This window comes from Heloderma suspectum, chromosome 6, assembly GCF_057233095.1.
Source record: "Heloderma suspectum isolate Gila_16-S chromosome 6, 16-S_ref, whole genome shotgun sequence".
NCBI classification, from domain to species: Eukaryota; Metazoa; Chordata; class Lepidosauria; order Squamata; family Helodermatidae; genus Heloderma; species Heloderma suspectum.
Window position 1 is genome coordinate 128,398,489 of NC_139463.1, and position 13,866 is coordinate 128,412,354.

Consider the following 13,866-nt stretch of genomic DNA (forward strand, 5'->3'; position numbering starts at 1 on the left):
GGCTTCCTCGGGAGAGGGGACTGTGAGGCTGCAGTGCGGCCTTCCCCACACTGGGCCCCCGGATGTGTTGGGGAGCAGCTCCCACCATCCCCAGGCAGCATGGCCTAGATATGCAGACATGGTTGGGGCTGATGGGAGCTGTAGTCTGCCCACATCCATAAGGCGCTTGGCTGGGGAAGGCTGCTGGACAGCAGCACAAGTTCAACCGGCCCCATGGCAAGGAACAGCACAGTCAGTCTGACTCCCAAGTCAACAGCGGAGGGTCACACGAGCAGCGTTCTTTCGAAATGCCACCCTAACATATGAGGCTTCTTTTTAGAAAACCCATACATTTATTATTTTTCTGACATCAAAAAAATGTAAACAATAAAAATTTCCTTTAACTCCGTCGAGCCATCCAGGGAATAATCAGAACCAGCCAGGTTACATCTAAAATGGCAAAAGAGGAAGATGAGAGAAAGAGCTGCAGGCAAACAAGGAATGCGACCTCCACCTTGAGGCAGACAGGGAAAGAGAAGCCCTGTCTGTCTTACTCCAGAGGCTGTGGACAGAGATCCAAGGCCTCGAAATCAGTACTGTTTCCCCCTCAATGGCCATCTCCTTAGCAAGGTTGTGAGTTCAGATCTTCCCACCTACCACCAAGGTGAGGCTGGCAAGCAGGGACTGCTGGGCCTTGGAGCTGGCGTTAGTACTGAGCGGGGGGGACGGGACTCCTGGGTTCTTGGCTGGGGCAGGGGCAACGGGACTGGGGCTAAGCACTCCTGGGTTCTTTGGAAGTAGAGTGGAACTGGGAGGGTTTAGGGGGCAGGTCCGGGACAACACTGAGGGGGTGAGGGGGGCTGAGTTTCATCCTGGAGGCCATATTGCCACCAAGAAGCTTTAAGTGGGGGGGGGGCACCACAGCATCCGTGAGGGGCTCCTGGGGCGGGGGGCATGGGGGGGTGCCACGGGACTGTCCTTTCAGGGGCATTTCCTCTCCACGCACTGTTTGCCCCCCTCCTCATATTCCTGTTTGGAAATCCACATCTGTTGGAAGGTGCCCTGCAGGAGACAAAAGGAGAGAAGAGAAATCCAGAAAACCCCTGCCCTTCCCCACCCCGCCCCCAGTTTCAGCCCTCCACATCCCACTGCCCTGGCAGAAACACCTTGGCTCCACAGAGCCCCCTCTCCTGCCCCCAGGTCTTCCAGTGCTAAGTGACCCCCCACCTGGCCCCTCCCTCCAAAGAGCTGCGCTCTTCTGCCTCTGGGGTGGCTTTTCCTAAGCCGGCACCCTCCCCATGGCTTGGAGTCGTAGCCCAACCCATCTGGATGGAGGGTGCTGGGCTGGGGAGGGCTGGTTTACCCGTCTCTTGCCACAAGGACCCCTGACTCACTAGAGAAGCCAAGATGGACCCCCCGATCCAAGGGCTGAACCTCCTCTCTAGGGTGCTGTTGCTGGCGATCAGCTTCAGGCGCATGCTCTGGGTTGTGCGGGTGGGGAGGGGAGAGAGAGAAAGGGGGGAAAGGGGGGTGTTTCAGGGGTAATAAAATGTTCAGTTATAATATGCAAAAGCATGCATATTTTGATGTCCCGTCCCCCCGCAAAACAAACCAGCAAAACCCCCACATATCTCTGAAAAAAGAGTTCCAAAGGGCAACATCAGTGACCAGCCACCAGCTTCCCAAAGCCTTGGTGCCCCATGAAAACCTTCCCAGCATGGCTAGTTTGGGACCCAACGTCGCCATCTGCACTAACTCCAGACGTTTAAACTGGCATCATGTGCCCTTGATCCCCTTGGGAGCCTCCACGCTTCTGGCTGAGAAAAGGTGCCTAGTTGGGATTGCCTGGCACGAAGCCCGCGGGCCTTTGGCGTGATGGTGTCTTTCCTCCAACTGCATTTTTCCTAGCTTAAGACCACGTCGCTTGGGGAAGACCCCCAAATAAATATTTTTCTTCTTTTCTCTGTTTCTGTCACGCACTCGCTCACTTGCTCACCGGTGGCGTTTTCTGAGACAGTTCCCGGTTGAGCCGGTCCGTGAAGCCTTGCAACAAGGTGCTCCCCCCAGTGACAATGACGCTGCCATACAGACCCTGCAGAGAAGAAAGGTTAGAGAGGCGGGGGGGCAGCCCTGGAGGGCACGAAGTCGGGGAAGGTGGCTTTACCACTGTCATGGGTTAGCCCTCCTTTCTTGCACATGCTCAGACCACGGGGGGCACGTGTCGGTGATGGCAGATTTTCCTGTTACAATTTGCCAGACAAACCGTTTAAAATGCTATTTATTTTTTACTGGACACATTTTCTGTGCCATGAAAATGTGGATGCTTTCAAGAGGTGCATAATTGTTCTTTGTGTGGATCTGTGGAGACCAGCTTGGCAGGGGTCTGCCTCCGCTGTGCACATCTCAGTGGGGTAAGGCAATGTGCTGTTGCCATCTTGAGGGAGTGTCAAGTGCCATCAGGTGGCAGTAAAGCTGCTCATCACCGCTACCAGCTCCCGGCCAAGTGCATCAGTCAGAGATGTGCAGGGATCCCCACTGAAACCAAGGAGGGCTTGTTCTCTGTCTCCATTTCCCTGCTAGCTGCTCTCCCCTCCCAGCTTCTGACACCTGGCACCAGCCAGGAAGCTCTGACCCTGGCAAAGAGACACAGCGTGCCTGGGAGGATCACCCCCTCTCCCCGTCCTTCGCTGGTGTGAGGATCGGGCTGCTCTCTCCATGTGAGCGTATATCCCATGGAAGTTGGCCTCCTTTGGATATTTACGCAGTTAGATGGATTGCTGATATCAATATCTGTATTTGCGATGCGAGTGTTGAGTGTTTTTACTAATGGTAAAATTATTATTTTTTCTTTTCTTTCATTGCTCCCCTCCCCCCGGTCAATTTTGCCAGTGAAAGATAGAGAAAAGTTTTTAAAAGGAGAAAGGAACAAAGGGAGCCCTAGGAGGGAGTGGAGTTAAGGCAGCCTTATCTGGCTGGGGATTATGGGAGTTGTAGTCCAACACATCTAGAGGACGCCAAGCTGGCGAAGGCTGAGATAAGGGCGGGGAAGCCGTCGCTGCAGCGGGGCAACTCACGGGACGGATGTCGATGTCGCACATGCCGATACTAGTGGTGACCACGTGACCAACCCCCAGCATTGTATTCCCAGACAGACCCTAGAAAGGGAGATACAAGTGAACCCAAACGCTGCACACATATGGCACAAAGCAATCCTGTCACAGTAACGTGTTAAAGGCACACACCAGTTCATTAGGAGAGGGGCTGTCGCTCAGTGGTGGGGCACATAATTACTTGCCAGAGGTCCCCGAGCCAAGCCGGCACATGGACACCAGGGCATCCCATGCGTCTATCCAGAGAAGGCATCTCCTCAAATGAGGCACCCAGAGCTCAGGCCTGCCTGAGAGACTCTGGGCACTTGCCTGGAGACCATCTTGTATTGCTTCACGTGGCCCAAACGAGATGCTAGGCACATGTTCTGGGACTGATTCCCGACTCTGACCCTGAACCCCTCCCTTCATGTGCAAGAGCACTTGTCACAGAAGCACATGCAGCAATACAGAATCCTAAGAAAGACTGCATTCAAATTGATTTACACCCAGAAAACACATGCGCACGCACGCGTGCGCACCCAGCCAGATACAAACTCCCAGGCAGGCATAACTGTGACCACACTGTCTATGTATGCACATTCAGACGCGCACACACTGAGTAACGCACACTCCCCCCTCCCCCTGCACATAAACAGGCCCCCTGACCCATGCACCCAGCTGCATCAGAAAATGCCCGTGAACAGATTCATGCACCCTTTCGCACATGTTGAACATTTCCAGGTACAAGACGCCCCACAAACTCCCTCTCTGCACTCTTCCGTTCTCCCTCCACCCAGCCCCTGCAGCCCCACTCACCTTCACATTGGAGGGGTCAAAAAGCCCTTCTGGGATGCGGAGACGCTCTGCCCCATAGTCTGTGTTATAACCGTTGGGCATTTCATAGTGGACGGTGGGCATCTGGGCAGCTACCCTGCTCCGGACAGGGGGGGGATGGGGGAGAAACAAAGGGGATACAGTGCCTGGCCACGCCGTGGGATGAAGCCCGAGACGTGCATCCTGTCTCCCGCCCCAGCGTGAAGGTAAAACGTTTGGAAGATTGTTGTGATCCATAAACTGACTTGCCAGGGCCACATGACTAAAAGGCAAGTTCATCAGCCAGAATTCCTTGCCACTTCCAGAGGGGCAACCACTGCATTAGTCTGCCTAGGCCTGCTGCATCTGAAAGTGGAGTCTAGTCCACAAAAGCCTCGGCCATAATAAATGTGGTTGTCTTCAAAGATGCCACAGGACACTTTGTTGGTCTTCTTGCTAACCAGTTTCCTTTTTTTCCCCAGAGTAGAAACATGATACCCCGTCACAATGCAAACCTATTCCTGCCTTGTTGCAGCCTCCCCTCCACCCACTTCAGTCCCCCCCATTGCCATCCTGCCCCACTCTCCTTTTGCCACCTTCAAATCTGAGCCTTGCACTGAAACAAAAGGGCCACTCGTGTGTGAGGTGAACCTTCTGCTGAGTCATGACTCTCCTTTCCTTTGCAACCATATGCTCTATTTTGCTTGTGTGCGTGTGTATATCAAAAAGTTCCAGTGAACAAAGTGTTGGGTTTTTTCTTTATAGACCCACTTAAAACCTCAAAGTGGTGGTGATTTAGCTCTGATGGACTACCTACCTCACACTGCAGAACCAACATTCAGTATGTCCCCATCTATCCTTTTTCTCCCTCCACTCCTGCTCGGAGGAATCACAGCCTATCCCATGGGAAAGTCACGAGGCCTGAGGCCAAGAATGTACGGAGAGCCGTGCTGGATCAGGCCCCAGGGGGCCTCTCCAGCCTTCTGTTCCCCCAGTGGCCGCACAGAGGCGCCCATGGGAAGCCCTCAAGTGGGACATGAGTGCAACGGCCCGCTCCTGCTTGCGTTCCCCAGCAACGGGCATACGGAAGCATCCTGCCCCTGAACCTGGGTGTGTGTGTGGGGCGGTTGTGATGATTATGGCTGGAACAAACAAAGATTCAGATAGGTGTTGGAACACATCAGCTTGCGCCCAGCCATCAGAGAGACCTAGAAAGTGGCCTAGAAAGGGATGAGCCAACATGGAAACTTCACTGCCAAATGGGAAGCAGGACATGGGCCATCCAAGGTGTACCCACAAACATGAGCCCACTTTGTTCCAACTGTCCCCCCCCCCCGGTGACCAAACCCAGCCCCGACACTCACTGTTCATCATAGGGAGAATCCGAAACCTGCAGCACAGATGCCTGGAAGTCTTGTATGACCTCCTGTTGGGGCGGGATGGGGTGGAAGGTGAGGGTGCAGAGCAGCCTTCCCCAACCTGGGGCCTTCCAGATGTGTTGGACTACAAACCCCTTCATCCCCAGCCAGCCTGGGGATGTTGGGGACTGTAGTCCAACACATCCAGGAGTGCAAGTTTGGGAAAGGCTGGTGTAAAGAAAGACGAATTCCAAGTGCCCCCAACCCCCCCCCCGCAACCCTCTTCTGCTGTGCTTCACTAGACAATTCTTCATCCCCCAACCCAAAAATAAAGTCCTGGCTTCCAGGATCTCTCTCTCTCTCTCTCTCTCTCTCTCTCTCTCTCTCTCTCGCTCTCTCTCTCTCTCACGTGTGTGCACACACCCCCTCCCTCCCTCCCCCTCCCTCCCCCTCTCTCTCTGTTGCGCGCTCTCTCTCTCTCTCTCTCTCTCTCTCACCCCCACCCCCGGAGGAGCCCCAGAGCCTTGGCTCCCTGACCAGCTTGCTCCAAGTCTGCAGGCTTCTCTCTCCACCCCCACTCTGTCTCAAGCACCCGGCATCCGGAGAGGATCTCACATTGCACATTGAAGTGTGCCAGGACTTGCTGACTGGCGGCAGCTTCTCCTTCTTCTTCCAGTTTGGGGGGGCCCCTTCACGCACAGCCTCCTGAGGGGCAGGGGAGAAAAGGGGAAGAGACAGAATCCAAAGGTGAGAGAGTTGGCAGGCTCTGGGGAGAGCCCTGGTTCTCCCCCTGCCCTTTGTGCTGCTGTTGATCTCAAAGGACTGCCACCCACGTCCACCAGGCCACTTCACCCACCTCTAGGTCAATGCCCTCTTCCTTACAACTGCTGGGTTGGAGTTTCCACCCAAGTCCTCAAGTCTAATTTTACCTTCATAAGCAAGGAAATAGGATAGGGGGGGGGTGCATCTTTTTTGCAGATGCAGGCTTTTGAGTTACACAGGACGCCTCATCAGAGAGACTGGATAATTCTTGGCAGGAGAGTAAGCAGAGTGGGTTTGTTAATACAGATGTGTTTCTTTTTCATTAGCCTAGACCAGACATCCCCAACCTAGGGCCAATCTACATGAGTGTTTTACCCCAGTGCTCCAACGTCTGGCTCACAGATGGGTCACACGACACACACCCCAACCCGTTGTGCTGATGTTATTTCTCCCTCAATCATCTGTTGTTTTCCAAACCGCTTTTATGATGGTTTTCATGTTGCTTGCAGTTTCCATGCACCACAAAGACACATGTGTTCCAGCCTAACGGTATTCTAACTCTTGGTGAGAGTGGCTCCTCCCAATATCTTTCTTCTCCTCCTTTCACACTCTTCTCTTTCCTCACACTGGTTGTTACGAGATTTTCAGGCAGGAAACAAGCAAACAAACACAAACACCAAAAACGACACCAGGACCTCCCCACCTTTTCTCCACCACTCCTGTTTTTTTTTGGGGGGGGGGCTATTTTTGACTGCACATATGCAGACCCGTGAAGCTGTGAATTACCACACAATTCATTTTTAACTCTCCACTGCTGCGCACCATTGAAGCTGTGCTCGTGTCCTGTGTTTGCACTACAAATACAAAGGACGGAGCACACGTGACCTTTCGAACTCCTCCTCCTTCTCCCACCATTGGAACACTATGCATTTGTACGTGGCACTCGCTTGTTATAAACACAGCAGATACTGCGCTGTATTTGTTAGCACATGCCCCGAGAGCAGCGATTGCATTTTGCAAGAATACCGGCATAGCAGTGTCTGGCACACAAAAGGGGTTCTAGTGTAGCTCCTCCCCTGGTGCCCTCCAGATGTGTTGGGCTGCCACTCCCATAATTCCCCAGCCAGCACGCCATTATGGGAGGTCTATCCCAACACACTGGGGGGCGGGAGGCAGGCTGGGAAAGGCTGGTCTAGATATAAACTCAGAGGGAGAGAAGAGGGGCCAAAGGAATAATTTAGTTCAAGCCCCAGTTCTATGGGTCAAACATTTCCTCATTTTCAAGCCATCTCCTGCATAGGCCCTGCTGTCTGCTCCAACTGCTACCTGCAGCCCTTTTTTAACTGGAGATGTTGGTGGGGAACCTAGTTGCCCCCCCCCCAGCTTTGGGCAGCAGTGTGATGGGGAGGAGGCAGCACCACCTTGGCTGCAATCATGTAGGGTGGAATGATCTCAATATTCATCTCTTGGAAAAGTTCACGGCACTGCATGGAGATGAAGTCTCCGGCCAGGGGAGATTTCACGATTCCTGGAAGCCACACACAGAAAGAGAAAAGAAAGAAAAAGAAAAAAAGCAGCTGTGGGTGCCAGCTCCCCAGGCTGACTTCTCCCACCCCCACGCCCTGGAAGCATCTCCTTCCCAACCTGCATCCCTTTCCTTCCAAACCCAAGAGGGCTGGTTCCCAGAATCCTTTGCCCCCAAACACTGAACTCCGCTCATTTCTCAAGAGAACCAGCTGCCAGCCCTCCTCACAGGCCACACTTCTGTGGGAAAATAAGCCATTTAATTACCTAACTACAAGTCACTGGTTTCAAAGCCTGGAGAAGTTGAAGCTGAGATATGGTCCCCTGCCCAGGACCTCACAGCTGAGCCAGGGGTTGAACCAGGTCCTCCCTGAAGTTCCCTCACAAGAGCCTTCCCTCCAGGCTGGGGAAGGCTGCACTAAGCCCTGGAGAACACCAGGCAAGGACAGATCGCTAACAAGCAAGCACTAAACCAGCCCCAACTCCCTTGCAGTGGACAGAGGACTCTTGGCCCAACCTTGCTGGAGGATGTAACCATCGTGCACTGGGATGGCTGTGGTGTGGGTGGCACCGCTGTCCAGGACGAGGCCAGTGCTGCGCCCATTGGCAAAGCTGGGGGTCACACGTCAAGGCTTCAGCAAGACAGAGTGTGGGTACACTGGGGGGAGGCAGGTGAGTCCCCCCAAGCGAAACCCTTTTTGCTCCTCTTGACTCAACGTTTTTGCTCCCTTGCAGGAAGGGAAACAATCATTACACTTCACCACTGGAACACCCTGCTCCTGGACATTTTGGAGCAGAGGAAAATGGAGGCTAATAATTTTGAGGGGTCAGGGTAGGTCTAGGAGACAGACATTTATTTCTTTATTTTATTTTCAATGCTATATATTGCCCAAGAACACAAGTTCTCTGGGAGGTTTACAAATAAAACACACATCAACTTTCCCCAACCTGGCGCCCTCCAGGTGTGTTGGACTACAACTTCCATCATTCCCAGCCAGCACAGTCAGGTTGGGCAAGGCTGATATGCATCGTCCCACGCCCCAACAGGCGAAGGATACGCGGTGAGCACGGCCGTCTTGCACAGGAAGAAAGCCGGGATGCCGTAATGTTCAAACATGAGCTCCGTCAGTTTCTCGCGCTTGGCACGTGTGTTCCACTGCAAGACAGGGGAGGGGGCAATGTGTGAGGGCACAGAGGGGGCAGGGACATGCTGAACCAGAGGGTGGGGAGGGCTTTCAAGGAGGGCTTGGCAAGATACGTACTGGGGCCTCAGACATGAGCACCGGGTGCAGGTTGGGCTCGGATTTGATATGTTTGTTGTAGGTATGGTCCAGTATGGCCTGGAAGCAGCCCCAGTCTTCAACTGGGGTGGGAAGGAGAACGTCGGCATGATCAGGGAAGAAGGAAACAGTCAGCAAGGAAGCAAGCAGTAGAGCCGCTAGCCAGAACTCCCAAACATCCCCTGCACACACACTTCAACAGGTTCCCATAATTTGAAGATTGCAGTTCATTGAACCAGAAGTTTCTTGACAGTACTGTTAAGTGGGGCAATAGCAACAGCTGCTGACTGTTAAAGAAATAATCACACGATGCACTTCAATGCACACTAGTGATGTCCCGTTAACTCCAATGCACTGGGGACACAGACACTTGAGATTGCCTGGTGATGCTTTCCAGTTGCTGGAGAAGGTCTTTGGGAGTGGGGAGGGGACTTAATGGCTGAGAGGTAGAAATGCTGTAGTGCAGAAGAGCAAAAAGGAAACAAAATAAGGGTCTACCAGCCTTACCAAGGTTGGAAGAGACCCCAGTTTAACTACCAAGGCTCCCCTCCAAGCAACAGTAGGAACTGTAGAGCATACAATCCCAGCATTGCCACGGCCTGATCTGTGCAAGGTCTTAGCACCCCATGGCACAAGACCCCCTCCCCCTGTGCTTCATACTCATCCCATTCTTGAGCGGCGAGATGACCTCCGTGTTTTCCCGCGGCACGTGCAAGGAGTTGGTGTCTATGTAATAGACCTTCCCAGATTTGTTCTCCTTCTCTCCATCCAGCTCCATTGCCGACTCATCATGGGAGAGCAGACCCACGGTAGTGGGGAAATCCGCCTGCAAAGAGACCAGCAGTCCTGGGGCAGGTGGGAGTGGCTCTGGAGCCCATCCACTCCAAGAAATGCTCGCTAGTGAGGGGGAAAGGGGTGAAGGAGGAGGCTGCAGAGGAGGGGTGTCCCCAGAGCAGAGATTTCAGGGTGCCTGGGTACCATACCTTTGGGCAGTCTTCCCCAGCATAGCCAGCCCGCACAGAGAATGAGCCAATGTCGAAGACCAGGGCCCCCACCTCATCTGAGAAGGAATCAAAGAGAGGAACTCCATTCAGTACGCAGATGCAGAGGGGATGGGCAATGGGGAAGGCCCGCGCCGCCGTAGGGAGGCTTGCCTGGCACCCACCGGGCAAAGACCTCTGCATTGTTCCAACTTCTTTAAGTCTGGTATTCTTTTAAGCTGCAGTGAGATTTTATTGAGTGGGCAGCTGATCCTGCAGCGTGTGGTTGCTTTACTGTGAGGCAGGATCAGCCTTCCCCAATCTGGTGCCAATGGCCATGCTGCCTGAGAACGATGGGAGTTGTAGTCCAACATATCAGGAGGACACCCAGCTGGGGAAAGATGGTTTAGATGTTTTGTGATATTTGCTTTATAATTTTTTACTCCTTAGGAAGCTGCCTCTGGAACCCGAATGGGCCACAGAACGGCAGGATAAATAGACAAGTAAATAAATAGACAGGTGAGAGGGCACAATCCAGGAGTGCCCGACCTGCCTCTGATGCTGGGGAGAGGACAACTTTACACGGGCGCCTTCTTGGAGATACGCAGAAGGGCTCAAAGCTGCCCGAGGGGACGCACCGCAGATGTGGGCGGTGACTGACTGCCGCCACAACTCTGTGCTGGCTGGGGGTTCTGGGCGTCGCAGTCCGACGCATCCGGAGGGCGCCAGGTTCGGGAAGGCTGCTTCTCAGAGCACACGACGACAGGGCCCGGCCCCAAGGGGCTCAGGAGACGCGGGCGGGCCGGGCGGGCCGCGCGGAGAGCAGGGACGGGGCGCGCGGCCCCGACGCAGGATTCCCCGGCACCAGCCCGCGCCGCGCAGCTCTGCCTGGAGCGACGGCCGCCTGCAGCCGCGCGCGGCGAGCGGAGCCGCGAGACACGCCCCGCGGGAGCAGCGCGGCCTCAGGCGGGCAGCTGCCAGGAGCGAGCCGAGCCGAGCCGAGCCGAGCCCGGGACCACCAGCCCAGCGGGCCGGCCGGGGTCCGGGGTGCCCGGGAGGAGAGTCCGAAGGGCGCGCTGCCGCGAGCGCGCTCGGGAGGCCCAGCCGAGGATCCTCGCCGGGAAGGCGGGCGCCGCCGGCCCCGCGGGCCGCCCCGCGGCCGCCGGGCCGGGAGCGCCTGTGCGGAGGGGCGGGGCCTCGCTCCGTGGCGGCGTCCCGGGCTCCCTCCCGGGCCGGCGGGCCGCGGCTCGCCGGCTTCGCGCGCGCGCCCACAGCTCGCGGGGCCTCGCGGGGGGCCCTGCTCAAGCAGCCGCGGCGCGGCGCCGCCCCGTCCCGCCCCGCCCGCCCTACCTCCTCCGTAGACGCCTCCGCTCATCACGGCTCCGAGGCAGCTCAGCCCCCGCGCCACACTCGGGGGTCCCAGTCCTGGCCGGGCAGGGCGAGAGGCGGCTTCAGCACCCGGGCCAGCGGACAGCAACCCGGGGCTGCGGAGCGGGAGGGGGGAGGACAGGGACGGGGGGAGGCGTGCGTCATGGCCAATCAAGGCTCCGCTCCCCCCGCCCCGGCACAGCCCCCGATTGGCCGCCTTTGGAGACAATGCGAGGAGCGGAGCTGCAGCCTTAAAGGAGCCGGCGGCGGGAGTCGGACGGGGCGGGCCGAGGGCCGGGGACTCGCGCTCCCCGGGGCGGCTCCGTTTTCGTTTTTGTTCCAGACCCGCTATTCCTGAAATCTAGCGCCGAAGGACAAAGGAAGTTTCAGGTGCCTCATGAGTTGAAGGCGTAATCTGGGCCAGGAATCGACCAGCACCAGAAGCTATTTATTTGGCCGGCCTCCTGCGGCGGAAAGCAATTTTCAAAAGAGAGGCTGGGGGAAACGTCATCCCTCTGAGAATGCACAGAGTGAAATTTCCTCACTAACCCAACCCCTACACCTCTGGGATTTCGCGGCAGGCCTCCCAAGACTGACACAAAGAATTCAACCAAGGTCTGAGCCTCCATGCATCTCTCTTAGAAATTAAGCAATTGGGTATACTTGGTCATCTATTTTTCAAGGAGCCCCGCCCAATATCCCTTCATAGTCCCGTTCCCCCAAAGGGATATGGCCAAGACGATTGCATGGACTGAAGCTCAACCAAGACAAGATTAAGATGCTGTTAGTGGGTGGCTCTTTTGACCCAATGGAGGGTTATCATCCTTTTCTGGATGGGGTCGCACTCCCCCTGAAGGAGCAGATTGTAGCCTGGGGCTTCTACTGGAGCCATCTCTGTCACTTAGGGCTCAGGCCATAGAATCATAGAATAGTAGGGTTGGAAGGGGCCTGTAAGACCATTGAGTCCAACCCCCTGCTCAGTGCAGGAATCCAAGTCAGAGCATCCCTGACAGGTGGCTGTCCAGCCTCGTCTTGAAGGCCTCCAGTGTGGGAGAGCCCACCGCCTCCCGAGGGAATGGGTTCCATTGTCAGATTGCTCTGACAGTCAGGAAGTTTCTCCTGATGTTCAGCCGGAATCTGGCTTCCTGTCACTTCAGCCCATTATTCCGTGACCTGCACTCTGGGATGATCGAGAAGAGATCCTGGCCTTCCTCTCTGGGACAATCTTACAAGTACTTGAAGAGCACTATCCTATCTCCCCTCAGTCTTTTCTTCTCCAGGCTAAACATCCCCAGTTCTTTCAGCCTCTCCTCATAGGGCTTTGCTTCCAGTCCCCTGATCATCTCTGTTGCCCTCCTCTGAACCCTCTCCAGCTTGTCTGCATCCTTCTTAAAGTGCGGTGCCCAGAACTGGACATAGCATTCAAGATGAGGCCTAACCAGTGCTGAGTAGAGGGGAACTAGTACTTCCCAAGATTTGGAAGTTATGCTTCTATGAATGCAGCCCAAAAGAGCATTTGCCTTTTTTGCAGCCACATCACATTGTCAGCTCATATTCAGCTTGTGATCTACCACAATTCCAAGATCCTTCTCACTTGCAGTATTGTTGAGCCACGTATCCCCCATCTTGTAACTGTGCATTTGGTTTCTTTTTCCTAGGTGCAGAACTTGGCATTTTTCTCTATTAAATGTCATTCCATTGTTTTCTGCCCAGCGCTCCAAGATCACTTTGAATTTTGTTTCTGTCTTCCAGGGTATTAGCTATCCTGCCCAATTTTGTGTCAAAATAGTTGCCATAGTAGCACAGAGTGCCTTCTACCAGCCTCCACTGGTAGCTCAGCTATGCCCCTATCTGGACAGGGATAACCTGGCTGTAGCAGTCTATGCTCTGGTAACCTCCAAGTTATTGCAGTGCACTCTGCATGGGGCTGCTCTTGAAGACTTTTCAGAAGCTGCAGCTTGTGCAAAATATGACAGCCAGATTGACAGAAGGGACCCAAAGTTCTGAGCATATAACACTGTTTCTGGCCTGCTTGCACAAGCTGCCTGTATGTTTCTGAGCCCAATTCAAGGTGCTGGTTTTAACCTATAAAGCCTTACACGGCTCAGGCCTGCAATAGCTGATGGAACACTTCTCCTAATATGAACCTACCTGGACAGTATGATCAACATCTGAGGCTCTCCTCCAAGTGAGGCTCAGAGGGTGGCAACAAAGGAGAGGGCCTCCTTGGTGGTGGCCACTGATTATGGAATGATCTCCCCACTAAGGCTTGTCTGGCACCAACATTGTCATCTTTCTGGCACCAGGTTAAGCCTGTCCTCTACGCTCCAGGCATTTGACAGCATATGATGGGGCTTTTAATGTTTTTATCAGGTCCCAGTATTTTATCGTAACTGTTTTATTTATTTATTTAATTAATTTACATCCTGCCTTTCTACCAAAAAATGGCACTCAAGGCAGCTTACAGAATCAATTGAAATGAATTAGAACTATACATTAAAAAGCAATAAAAACCAAAAAAAATATGATTAAAACAGCATCAAACCCCCAGACCCACTTATAGGTTAAAGACCTTCTTAAATAAAACCACCTTTGTCTGCCAGCAGAAGAAGAACAGAGAAGGGGCCAACCTAGCCTCCTTCTGCAGGGATTTCCACCACCTGGGAGCAGCCACTGAGAAGGCCCTCTCTCAGGTCACCACCAAACGCACCTC

At 54.4% G+C, this 13,866-nt stretch overlaps 1 protein-coding gene across 1 annotated transcript; it reads right to left on the reverse strand.

Annotated features, from left to right (window-relative positions):
- Positions 1-960: 960 nt before the first annotated feature.
- Positions 961-11,247, reverse strand: ACTL6B (actin like 6B). The gene is made up of 14 exons (XM_084808708.1): positions 11,136-11,247; positions 9,789-9,865; positions 9,466-9,631; positions 8,788-8,888; positions 8,584-8,681; positions 8,043-8,137; positions 7,423-7,529; positions 5,855-5,944; positions 5,246-5,307; positions 3,885-3,999; positions 3,054-3,134; positions 1,976-2,071; positions 1,374-1,460; positions 961-1,041 (listed from the first exon to the last, which is right to left on the reverse strand). The coding sequence occupies exons 1-14, from the start codon at positions 11,158-11,160 to the stop codon at positions 961-963; spliced, it is 1,281 nt and encodes a 426-aa protein (XP_084664834.1). The 5' UTR covers positions 11,161-11,247.
- Between the last annotated feature and the right edge of the window lie 2,619 nt (positions 11,248-13,866).